Source organism: Leucoraja erinacea, chromosome 1 (assembly GCF_028641065.1).
Source record: "Leucoraja erinacea ecotype New England chromosome 1, Leri_hhj_1, whole genome shotgun sequence".
Taxonomy (NCBI): Eukaryota; Metazoa; Chordata; class Chondrichthyes; order Rajiformes; family Rajidae; genus Leucoraja; species Leucoraja erinaceus.
Genome location: NC_073377.1, coordinates 93,464,927 through 93,478,488, shown reverse-complemented (window position 1 = coordinate 93,478,488; position 13,562 = coordinate 93,464,927). Strand labels below are relative to the sequence as shown.

At 42.4% G+C, this 13,562-nt stretch overlaps 1 protein-coding gene across 1 annotated transcript in view; it reads right to left on the bottom strand.

Annotated features, from left to right (window-relative positions):
• Positions 1-9,867, bottom strand: part of LOC129699329 (cytokine-dependent hematopoietic cell linker) — a 32,456-nt gene extending 22,589 nt beyond the window's left edge. The window contains exons 1-5 of the mRNA XM_055639006.1: positions 9,846-9,867; positions 6,987-7,121; positions 6,849-6,873; positions 6,653-6,671; positions 1,091-1,187 (exon numbers count right to left, since the gene is read on the bottom strand). Coding sequence (XP_055494981.1) covers positions 1,091-1,187; positions 6,653-6,671; positions 6,849-6,873; positions 6,987-7,021 — 176 coding nt within the window. The 5' untranslated portion in view covers positions 7,022-7,121; positions 9,846-9,867. The remainder of the gene's footprint in view (positions 1-1,090; positions 1,188-6,652; positions 6,672-6,848; positions 6,874-6,986; positions 7,122-9,845) is intronic.
• Positions 9,868-13,562: the final 3,695 nt, after the last annotated feature.

The window sequence follows — 13,562 nt, the reverse complement described above, 5'->3', positions numbered from 1 at the left end:
AGAGACCACTTGCATCATTTTATCAGTTATCATTCTTACCTTAATAACACATTGTATACATGTGGCTCCATGTTTAAGTATAGAGTCATGGAGTCATACATCACAGAAACAGGCAATCATGTCTATACTGATGTGTGTAGCATATAGCATTGAAATGACAAACAAAGATTAACAGGAGCAACAACATCATGAGCCACAATCAAAGTAATGAAGAGGCTTGAGGCCCTTGCCTTTAGTTAAACACAAATTCCGCAGTAAATTCAAAAGAAAGGCAGCTGCATGCCTTAACTCAAATATCAATACTGCTCAAGCTATGCCCCACCATCATTGGATTTACAATATCAATATCTCATTTTCTGGCTCACCTTTGATAATTGCTAGGTGCGGAGGAACTTTAACTCAACACCGAGTGTTCAACCTTGTCTGTTTCAGTCTGTGCTCTTGTAACAATGTGCTGTCAGCTTTTCTGGCACTAAACATCAGCAAGTGTGCGCTCTCATTTATTCAGGTGTTAAATGGTTTGGAAGATTATTTGTAAAGTTAAATATTGTGGTTAACTTTCATTTCTTGCTTTCCTTTGTATTTTATTCTCTTTCCTTATCCAGATTTTCTTTTTGTACCTGGTGTGAAATTGAATTCACTAATAGTTTATTGCACATTCCTTACACTGCTAATTTCACAATTAGTTCATAATTTCAGAACTGTTACTCTGAATGAACTTTATTTTTGGAAAATAACAGATTGGCCTGAGAGCTGCCCAGTTCACACAAGTCCCAGGTGTCCTGTTTCCTTTTCTCCACCCTTACCAGCTGATTGTTTTATCGCTCCTGTTCATGGCTGAACAGGATCAATTTTGTTCACATTTTTTCCTGAACATTACAGAGGCATGTATATTTCATCTGTCAGGGGTGTGTAAGACGAGGGTTCTTGACTTTAGTAATCAGAATAATATCTTGTAGATTGGATGCAAATTACGTCACAGGTTGGCACCTGCTTTGTACCAGTAAATCAAGCATTCTCATTTCTACCCTAAATTGACAACATTATGTGCTAGTCGGAAACATGCCAGCTGCACATTTTTCAATCGTACCTGTCTGGCAATGAGGATCTGGGAATTAATCTGTGTTCAGCTGAATGGTGCTGCCTCACAGGTGGAGTAACGCCTGGTAGACATTGGAATGCAGCACCTGGAGAAGAAAATGATCAATTATTAGACCTCTTAGGAATTGTGACCACAGCTTACTCATGAATGTCTGTATTTTGTGCCGTATTAACCTTGTCTACGCTACTTTACATTCAATGTGTAAAGTGGGGCTGAGATGAAAATTGTACTCTGCTGGTTATTTATTTAAATTCTAATATTTTAATTGATTTGTTTTTTCTCCGGATCAATTCATCATTCTTCAGCAAAATGTGAGCAGATGACAAACCTGTCTCTAGTCTTTTTCTATAACCAGCCAAGAGCATCAAACCGATTTGGACACTGGACGATTTAGCTTCAAATCCTGATGATTTCCAGGTCTGATGGACGAAATCATCATTCCTTGAATCACAGGAACACATTCACCTTGTCATAGTTGTGCTTCAGCTGATTGCTTAAATATGTCTTGGGTACTGATTTCATAGACTACAAATTGGAGCATGCATTATAATGGGTTTGCAACTCTTGTTTTACATTGAAGAAATTAAATGTAGATAGGGTGGCAGCTTTACACTTCTGTTCAGTCTGCAAGTGTGACCATGAGTTTCCAGTCACCTGTCACTTGGGTTCCCCACCTCACTCCCACTCTGACCTCTCTGTCATTGACGTCCTATGCTGCTCCAATGGCCCTCAGGACCCAACACCAGTTCAGTTCATCAGCCTTTCTTGTCTGCTATCTCACATTTGCAGCATTTCACATTTATTCTCTTTTCAGGTATTTCAGATTTTGCTCTTCCCCTCTTTATAACATCCTCAGCATCCTTTCACAGTTTTGCTCAACTGGCACCATCACCAATGACATTCAATCTCTCTGGACCTCCACACTATCATATGCCTTCTTTTTGGTCCTTCCATCACCCCTCCTCTCTGCTACTTAAAACTCGTTTTAGTTCTAGATTTCCCCAGTTTTGATGGAATGTCATTAACTGGAAATATTTATTCTGTTTTCCTTTCACAGTTCCTGATTGGAATTTCCATCATTTTTTACTTTGTTTGCAAAGGTGTTGCCATTTCTCAACTTTCCAGATGGCCACTATTCACATTTCCCCAGCTTTAAACAAACAAAATGACAAGCAAAATCAATTGAGGTAGTAATTCCTAACATGCATTCTCCTATCTACGTGTGAACAAAGTTCATAATGTAACATAGTCTCACCCATTTCTGTGCAGCCAATAAATACTTCAGACTCAGTCTGTAGATTTGTTGTACCCACAGTATGAGCAACCATGATGACAATCATTCTGTTAATGATTGCCATCATTAATCATGGAGTAACTCAAGGATGTTTTGCCCACCAACATAGGGACCCATGACTTGTCGGATGGACATGAGAGGAAGATGGATACATCAGTTTGTTCTAGTCCCGTAGCGCCAAGAGGAGAAAATGTGCAGTTGCATTCAGATCACAGGGATGGCTCTGAATCTCGTATTACATGCCAATTTTTTGTGGTTGTAACAAGTAAAATGGAGAAGGGAGAGCCAGTGGATGTAGTGTACCTGGACATTCGGAAAGCCTTTGATAAGGTCCCACACAGGGGATTGGTGGGCAAAATTTGAGCACATGTTATTGGAGGTGGGGTATTGACATGGATAGAAAATCAGTTGGCAGACAGGAAACAAAGAGTAGGGATTAACGGGTCCCATTCAGAATGACAGGCAGTGACTAGTGGGGTACCGCAAAGCTCGGTGCTGATTCTGGATGATCAGCCATGATCACATTGAATGGCGGTGCTGGCTCGAAGGGCCAAATAACCTACTCCTACTGCTATTGTCTATGTATCTTTGTATCTATATAATTTACTACTTCATCTCATTCCCACTATAACTTATCGGTGAGGGCTTCTGCACTGCTGTAACTTAGCGCAATGTAAATTTGATGAACACCTCATTTTCCATCTGGGAACATTGCATTCTTCCATACTCAATAATGAAGTCTACAACTTCAGTTGACCTGCTTTCTTTGTCTATATCTCAACAGGCCAGGTTATTCATCTGTGCTAATGCTTCTGTTTTTTTCTTTGCATTGGTGCTACCTGATACGTCACATATGTCAAGTCAAGTCAAGTTTATTCATCACATACACATACGAGATGTGCAATGAAATGAAAAGTGGCAATGCTCGCGGATTGTGCAAAAAACAAACAAACAAACTACAAACAGAATGGAACAGAATCACATATTCACATATGACATATTTGTGGGAGGGAAGAAAAAGGAAAAAAACAGCAATTTTAAAAAGACACCATACAACGGTAAAATGTACAGTTACAGTTTACAGTCCTAATGGCCTCTGGGAAGAAACTCCTTCTCATCCTCTCCGTTCTCACAGCATGGCAACGGAGGCGTTTGCCTGACCGTAGCAGCTGGAACAGTCCGTTGCAGGGGTGGAAGGGGTCTCCCATTATCTTGTTGGCTCTGGAGTTACACCTTCTGATGTATAGTTCCTGCAGGGGGGCGAGTGTAGTTCCCATAGTGCGTTCGGCCGGACGCACTACTCTCTGCAGAGCCTTCTTGTCCTGGGCAGAGCAGTTCCAAAACCAAATCGTGATATTTCCGGACAAGATGCTTTCCACAGCTGAGTAGAAGCACTGGAGGATCAGCCCTGCATGTTATAAGGCTTACACACATGCATGTTTGTGTTCTCACATTCCAACTGACCTTACCTATCAAGTTTATAAACAATGTTTCTTCAACATGTTCTGAATACCCAACTCCCCTTTCTAACTTGTTGACCACAGATTTTGTTTACAGCTTGCCTCAGCCCAACTGGCCTCACCCTATCAGAAATATTCCCCTTGTCCAATCAATCCCTCCCCCTGCTTCCTGGAAGATTGGATAGCATTCAAAACCAAGCATATCGCTGTACCTTGCTACACATGACAATAATACATTTAAACCTGAACCTCGATTAGAAACTTTGCTGCTGTTGAGCTGCCAATTACTTATCTATCACAGATTAATATATCGTATAATATTATTTTATAAACAATGTACTGAACCTGTCAAAAAGTCATATTCTGGGGGCCATGAAGTGTAAGTTAATAAGGGGCGGCACAGTGTTGCAGCAGTAGAGTTGCTGCCTTACAGAGCTTACAGCACCAGAGACCAGGGTTTAGAATAGAATAGAATCCTTTCTTTCATGTGTGGCAAGTCACAGTGAAATGCTTTGCTTGCATACCTTGCCAACGTATATGCAAATGAGTCGCGCATAAAGGGCACTTACAAAGTTACAAATCCCCCCCCCCGCCTCCTGTCCTCACCCCGGTCCTCCCACGCTGGGCCCTCCTTTGTTCCTTCCCTCAGCAACGGCGTCCTCACTTCCACATGTCCGTCCTCATCCATCCGTCGGCGCCATCATTGACCGCTGCACCAATCTCTCCACTAATGTTGCCGGGTCGTCCCCAGACGCTTCCATGGCGCCCCAGCCGCGGTCTCTGCAGACCCAGCCGCCAATGGTCACAGGCTTCTTTGACCCGCGAGGCTCCACCTCCGACCCTTGAGGCTCCAGCGCCGGCCCGCGAGGCCCGGACTCTGAACGGGAGGCTGCACCTGCGACCCGTGAGGTCTGGGCTCCGACCCGCGAGGTTCCGGCCCACAGCGGCAGCCGTGACACCTCCGAATGGGTTTGATCCCGACTACGGGTGCTGACTGTACGGAGTTTGTACGTTCTCCCATGACCGCATGCGTTTTGCCGGAGATTTTCGGTTTCCTCCCACAATCCAAAGACGTTCAGGTTTGTAGGTTAATTGGCAATATAAAACGTAAATTGTCCCTAGTGTGTGTAGGATAGTGTTAAAGTGCGGGGATTGCTGGTCGGTGCAGACTCGGTGGGCCGAAGGGCCTGTTTCCGCGCTGTATCTCTAAACTAAACTAAACTAAATATCCTTTTTTTATATTGAAGTTTTGAAATAAATCTCTATGCTTACGAGTTGCTCATTCTGTAATCTGGCATGTTCACTTGCATAAAATAAAATGCTCTGAAACTCACGCAATGAACTTCTATAATATTCCAGTGAGAATAAATCATGTGATCACCACAACCCACTCCTTCCCTCAACCCCTTCCGCTTGCAGAAGCAAACCGTATTAGTTCCAGTTGAAGGAAATTATATTTTCAACTCGTCGTCATGTATTCTTTGGTATGTGCATTTGTTATGTAATTTACCAAAGATGTTCAGCAAAAATGCCCCCAAAATTCTAACATTAAAAGCCACATAGCTATTATTACTTTACAATAGGTGGTGTTGCTGACAAGGCGAACAATTATTGCTCATTCCCAATTTTCCATCAAAACACTGTTGTCAAGCTGCCATCATGAATAATTGCAATTTCTCCAATAAAGATAATCCCACAGTGTCTTTTGTGGGAAATTCATCATTTCAATACAGGGACAGTAAAGGAATGTTTATATATTTTTAAACTAGCGTGAGGTGTTACTTGGAAGACAACACGTGGGTAGTGGATTTGCATGCATCTGCTCTCTTTGTCCTGCTTGTTGGTGGAGATCATGGTGAGTCATCAGTGGTGAATCTCTGGAACTCTCTGCCACAGAGGGTAGTTGAGGCCAGTTCATTGGCTATATTTAAGAGGGAGTTAGATGTGGCCCTTGTGGCTAAGGGGATCAGGGGGTATGGAGAGAAGGCAGGTACGGGATACTGAGTTGGATGATCAGCCATGATCATATTGAATGGCAGTGCAGGCTCGAAGGGCTGAATGGCCTACTCCTGCACCTAATTTCTATGTTTCTATGTTTCTATCATAGGTTTGTGCTGTAGGTGTAACAGAGAAAGTAGTTTGTTTATGTTGTTTCACGGTGCACTGATAGAGATTGGAATGGTCGATGACATTGCAATTAATTGGGCTGCTTTATCTCGGATAGTGTCAAGCTTCTGGAGAGTTGTTGGAAATGTACGCAATCCTCAATTGTGTCTTGCAGATCGATGTAAAGGCGTTAAGACGTCGGAAGGTATGGAACTTATCACGGGATCTCGTCTGATGTGATCCATTTGAGTTTGTGTTCTCACATTCCAACTGACTTTCCCTATCCACTTTTATAAACAATGAACTATGTTGTGAATGCCCAACTGAGCTCCAGAACATTGATGGGATGGACTTGGTAATCCCACCCTGTCTCAAATATAGATTCCTTCTTGTTGAATTTTTCTTTGGCCAGATGAACAACATGAATGTCACGTACCACTTATCCACCTGTGCAGAATGTTATTTAGATCGTGCTACATGGTAAAATGCACTGCTGAGGAGTTGCGTATGGAACAATACCCATTGGAACTCATTCAGCAATGGCCTAGGATCAGATGATTGGCCTCTGTTTCTAATAATTACATTTATTTGTCATTACATGTGAAATTTTAGAAAACATCATATTTTCTTTGTATATTACATTCATTTTCACATGCACCTTCCTGTTATTTTTCTTCCTAATGTACCTACCATTCCTTGGAATGATAGCCTGTTGGGAAAAAAAGAAAGTTGTTTAATTTTCTATTTGAATTTATTTAAGTGCAAACATCATAAAATGCAGCTAACGCAATTTTCGTGCAAAAGCAAAATAAGCACAGATGAGTTTCAGTGGCAAAGTTGCTTTGCAAAAGCTTTGGAAAGTGGAAAATCCTCACGACAAACATACTTTGCTTTGATTATTCTTCCATAATCTGAAATCAAAAACAAAAATGTTCTAACATGCCCAACAATTGATTTTCCCGTGTCACCATGATTTGATGACGCTAAATCGGTGAGCTTGGTTCTGATATTTAAGTAAACTTACCTGATGTCAGTTTCAGACTGTGTTACTGGTGCCATGATTATGGAGTGCAGGGACTTGTTATGTGCTGAGGGAACATACGAGTGCTTTGCTTCAAGAGGAGGTGGTTTGATTTCTTTGGGTAGAATGCTCGGAAGCCTGAGACAGAGAGAAAAATGTAAACTTTTTGCAAACAGTGATGGATGGTTCATATTAATATCTAGCCTCTGGTGATGTATAAACTGAATTTGGTATTTTCGTTGGTTTGGTTTATTTTCACACTCTCTAAACATAAATGGAGACATTTAAAATTGGAGTTGAGAAAAATTAATTACGGCGGAATTCTCAACCTGCATTAGTCGACTACATCACTCCCCCTGCCTCCCTTCCTTCACCCCAGCATTGATTACAAAGACACAGTTTTGTCCAGAATGAACTTGTTTGCCCAGTCATCTCTTCCCTCATAGTCCTCGGGCAATTGGATTGCATCATTTACTTAAAGTAGATTTCAGCTCATGTTGCACAATGTAATAGTTCTTCGAGGAGGCATTTCTAGAATAATTTCAGTGGCACTGCTCAATAGCCTTGTATTTCACAAAAAGTAAAATATGCGAATTAATCACTTTGCATGGTCTATTAATACATTTGGAAGGAAGCACATTATTCAAATGATCAAGCCTGTGCTTTTTGCAAGTGGAACATTATCTAATCCCACTGCCTACATTTGCAGCCTTATGCTTTTTTATATCATAAATATTTTAACATATCTTATCTTTGTAGTTATACAGTTTGCATCAAGCATTCGACAGTCCAACAACTGACTATGTAATGCAATTTCTCTTAACTTGGCCGTTCATTCTCATAGTAACAACCTTACATTGATGAGCTGCAATGTAATTACACTCAGCATTGTTGGGCTGGACACAATTACTGCCTGTTCAATCGGGTAAAGAAAATGCTCAGGTTGCAAGCTAAATTGAACCACTGTTGAACCTTAATTAAGGTGACCCAGAGTATTGCCTGAACAATTCTGTTTCAGATCTGTATTATTTTCTTTGCTTGGCTTAGTCAGGAGACAAAGTACAAATAGTGTACTCTAATCACAGATAGTCTAAACTATTGGAAACTACTTTGTGCCCGATCATTTAAATTAGAAACAAGGACCTGCAGATGCTGGTTAACAATAACAGATGCAAAGTGCTGCAGTAACTTCATGGCTCAGGCAGCATCTCTGACCCACTGGATATTTTCTTGTTCTCCAATTGGAATGAGTTGCAGTGATTCTTCAGGCTCCGTTGTGATCTTTTACCATTCGGCCTCTCATTCCAACTTCCGGATGACCCAGCAACTCACTGAAGATAAATCAATGAGCCCTGCAACCCAAGACACATGTTTGCAGGCCTTTTTGTGGCTAAATTGCAATGCTTTGCTTGAACAACAGAGACCTTATCAAGGCTAAATTGTCACGCTTTGCTTCAATAGCACTTTAGCTTTCTAATCTATTTCCTGATGACTCGCTGTATAGAACCCAGATCAGTATTTTTCTTTCTTCAATTTTTTATGGTGAAGTCATTGCCATAAGGACGGCATTCATTGCCCATCCCGAGTTGTGATATTCCGCCTTCTTGAACCATGTCGTGGGGAAGCAACTTCCCCAGTGTAGCTGAGGAGAGAGTTCCAGGATTAGATCCAGCCAAGATGCAGATTACTGATTGTAGCGGTGGAACTGGAAGCAAGAAAACACCAGGGCAAATCTGGGCTGCCAATTTGGTGTGCCAAAGCCTACTGGATCTCCCACTTGCTAACCATTTTCATTCCCCTTCACAATCCCAAATGGACCTTTCTGTCCTGGGCCTCCTCCGTTGCCAGTGTGAAGCCACATGCAAATTGGTGGAACAGCACCTCATATTTTACTTGGGATGCTTGCAACCCAGCAGTATAATCGTTGAAGCCTCTAATTGTAGATAACTTCTACATACCCCTCACCCCTCCACTTGCTTTTCCCACCACATTTCCCTCCCCTTCGTCCACTAAAAGTTGGTTAACCAGTTCCATGGTTCGCAACGATGTATCCCTATTCTGATCACCCCATCCTGAGCCAACAATTGGCCTATCAGGGAACTACCCTGCCTGAGGTCATCTGTTGTCGGTCATGATTTGCTCTGGTCTTTTCTTGCTCTCCCCCCTCACCCCACACACAATCAGCCTAAAGAAGGGCCCCGAGCTCAATTGTCACCTATCTCTTTTCTCCTTGAGATGCTGATTGACCATATAATTAACTCCAGCATTTTGTGTCTATCTTTGGTATAAATTAGCATCCGCAGTGCCTTTTTATTACCTTATTTCATGAAACAGCCCTACTTTCAATGCTTGGTCCTTTTAGGCAGCTACATGGTTTACAATGTATTGTAAGGGTCTTTAGACTTTTGAGATACAGCATGGAAACAGGCCCTTTGGCCCATCGAGTCCACGCCAACCAGTGATTACCCCGTACACTAGCACTATCCTACACACTGGGGACAATTTACAATTTTTACCAAAGCCAATTAATCTTCAAACCTGTACATCTTTGAAGTTTGGGAGGAAACCATAGCACCTGGAGAAAACCCACGTGGTCACAGAGAGAACATACAAATTCTTTGCAGACAGCAGCTGTAATCAGCATCAAACCCGAGTCTTTGGCAGTAAGGCAGCATCTCCACGGCTTCACCACTGTGCCGCCTCAAGGTTATGTTTGTATGACAAACCATGAAGATTGTTGTGTTGTACGCAGGTGGCTTGTGTACAACCACACTCCCCATCATCCCCCCCCCCCCCCCCCCCCCCCCCCCACACTTCTCCCTTTACCATGGTAGGATTCTGCACAGGTCTGCTTGACATTACCTGGGTAGTGGTCGTGATGGTTGCTGTATGGAATAAAAACATTTGAGCCATTAATTAAACCACAATAACTGTATAACTGATATATTATCCAACCATGGCTGTTGGGTGCAAAAGAGTACTTATATTCTTGTAATTTCAGTTCCTTGAATTATAATTTGTTCACAATTTGGTTTAAAAAAAGTGTCCTCCCATAGCTACAATGCCTAAAAAGTAGTGAAAGCTCCTGTCACCTGGCAGAGCTCCCCGAGGGGATTAGTCTCTTCCTGCATCTGAATCCCAGGTTGCTGAGTATCAGCCAGATAGTCTGTGATAAGAGCTGCTGCCACTGACACAGCAATAAAGGCATAGACACAAGAAGCTGGAGATGCTGGAAGCTTGAGCAATCTTCCTCGCTCTGAAGAAGGGTCCCGACCTGAAATGTTGCCTGAACCTTCCCTCACACTTGATAAACAGAATTGGAACTTCTGATTCCCTCTCTCACGATGCCCCAGCTTCCCTGATCCTCCTTCCAAAACATAGTCACATCCCTTAGCCCAACCTTCTGAAAGATGCTGAGCTCTCTGATCATTGAACATAGAACATAGATCAGTACAGCACATGAAAAGGCCCTTCGGCCCATAATGTCTGTGTCGAAGATGATGCCAAGACCATCTCTTATCTACAGTGTATTCAGAAAGTATTCAGACCCTTCACTTTTTCCACATTTTGTTATGTTATAGCCTTATTTTAAAATGGATTAAATTATTTTTTTGTCATCATCAATCTATACACAATACCCCAAAATGAAGAAGCAGAAAACAGGTGTTTAGAAATTTTTGCAAAGTAATTAAAAGGAAATAACTGAAATATCACATTTACATAAGTATTTAGACCCTTTGTTATGACACTCAACATTGAGCTTGGATTCATCCTGTTTCCGTTGATTATCCAACGTTGATTCCGTTTCTACAACTTGATTGGAGTCCACCAGTGGTAAATTAAATTGATTGGACATGATTTGGAAAGGCACACACCTGTCTATATAAGGTCCCACAGTTGACAATGCATGTCAGAGCACAAACCTAACCATGAAGATGAAGGAATTGTCCATAGATGTCAGAGCAGGATTGTGTCGAGACACAGATCTGGGGAAGGATATAAAACAATTTCTGCAGCATTGCAGGTTCTGAAAGAGCACAGTGGCCTCTGTCATTTTTAAATGGAAGAACTTTGGAACCACCAGGACTCTTCATAGAGCTGGCCACCCGGCCAAACTGAGCAATCGGGGGAGAATGGCCTTGGTCAGGGAGGTGACCAAGGACCCGACTCTGACGGAGTTCCTCTGTGGAGATGGGAGAACCTTCCAGAAGGACAACTATATCTGCAGCACTCCACCAATCAGGCCTTTATGGTAGAGTGGCCAGACGGAAGCCACTCCTCAGTAAAAGGCACATGACAGCCCACTTGGAGTTTGCCAAAAGACACCTAAAGGACTCTCAGACCATGAGAAACAAGATTCTCTGGTCTGATGAAACCATGATTGAACTGTTTGGACTGAATGCCAAGTGTCACGTCTGGAGGAAACCAGGCACCACTTATCACCTGGCAAATACGATACCTACGGTGAAGCATGGTGGTGGCAGCGTCATGCTGTGGGGAAGATTTTCAGCAGCAGGAACTGGGAGACTAGTCAGGATCGAGGGAAAGATGAACGTAGCAAAGTACAGAGAGATCTTTGATGAAAACCCGCACCAGAGCGTTCCGGAACTCAGTCTGAGATGGCAGTTCACCTTCCAACAGGACAACAACCCTAAGCACACAGCCAAGACAACGCAGGAGTGGCTTTGTAACAAGTCTGTGAATATCCTTGAGTGGCCCAGCCAGAGCCCGGACTTGAACCCGATCGAACATCTCTATAGGGACCTGAGAATAGCTGTGCATCGACACTCCCCATCCAACCTGACAGAGCTTGAGAGGATCTGCAGAGATGAATTGTAGAAATTACCCAATTACAGGTGTGCCAAGCTTGTAGCGTCGTACCCAAGAAGACTTGAGGCTGTAATCGCTGCCAAAGGTGCCTCAACAAGTACTGAGTAAAGGGCCTGAATACATATGTAAATGTGATATTTCAGTTATTTCTTTTAAATTACATTGCAAACATTTCTAAACACCTGTTTTCGCTTTTTTATAATGGAGTATTGTGTGTAGATTGATGATAAAAAAAAAAGACTTTAATCCACATTAGAATAAGGGTATACAGTGGCTTGCAAAGTTTTCATACCCCTTGAACTTTTCACGTTTTGTCACGTTACAACCACAAACGCAAATGTATTTTATTGGGATTTTATGTGATAGACCAACACAAAGTGGCGCATAATTGTGAAGTGGAAGGAAAATGATACATGGTTTTCAAATTTTTTTGCAAATAAAAAACTGAAAAGTGAGGCGTGCAAAAGTATTCAGCCCCCCTGAGTAGAACCACCTTTTGCTGCAATTACAGCTGCAAGTCTTTTGGGGTATGTCTCTACCAGCTTTGCACATCTAGAGACTGAAATTTTTGCCCATTCTTCTTTGCAAAATAGTTCAAGCTCAATCAGATTGGATGGAGAGTGTCTGTGAACAGCAATTTTCAAGTCTTGCCAGAGATTCTCAATTGGATTTAGGTCTGGACTTTGGCTGGGCCATTCTAACACATGAATATGCTTTGATCTAAACCATTCCATTGTAGCTCTGGCTGTATGTTTAGGGCCGTTGTCCTGCTGGAGGGTGAACCTCCGCCCCAGTCTCGTCATTTTCTTCCAAGATTGCCCTGTATTTGGCTCCATCCATCTTCCCATCAACTCTGACCAGCTTCCCTGTCCCTGATGAAGAAAAGCATCCCCACAGCATGATGCTGCCTCCACCATGTTTCACAGTGGGGATGGTGTGCAGGGTGATGTGCAGTTTTAGTTTTCCGCCACACATAGCGTTTTGCATTTAGGCCAAAAACTTCAATTTTGGTCTCATCTGACCAGAGCACCTTCCTTCACATGTTTGCTGTGTCCCCCACATGGCTTGTGGCAAACTGCAAACGGGACTTCTTATGGATTTTTTTCAACAATGGCTTTCTTCTTGCCACTCTTCCATAAAGGCCTGATTTGTGGAGTGCACGACTAATAGTTGTCCTGTGGACAGATTCTCCCACCTGAGCTGTGGATCTCTGCAGCTCCTCCAGAGTTACCATGGGCCTCTTGGCTGCTTCTCTGATCAATGCTCTCCTTGCCCAGCCTGTCAGTTTAGGTGGACGGCCATGTCTTGGTAGGTTTGCAGTTGTGCCATACTCTTTCCATTTTCGGATGATGGATTGAACAGCGCTCCGTGAGATGTTCAAACCTTGAGATATTTTTTTATAACCTAACCCTGCTTTAAACTTCTCCACAACTTTATCCCTGACCTGTCTGGTGTGTTCCTTGGGCAATTGGTTGCACTGGATTTTATTTAGGGGTATCAGAGTAAAGGGGGCTGAATACTTTTGCAAGCCACACTTTTCAGTTTTTTATTTGTAAAAAAATTTGAAAACCATGTATCATTTTCCTTCCACTTCACAATTATGCGCCACTTTGTGTTAGTCTATCACATAAAATCCCAATAAAATACATTTACGTTTGTGATTGTAATGTGACAAAATGTGGAAAAGTTCAAGGGGTATGAATACTTTTGCAAGCCACTGTAATGTAACAAAATGTGGAAAAAGTGAAG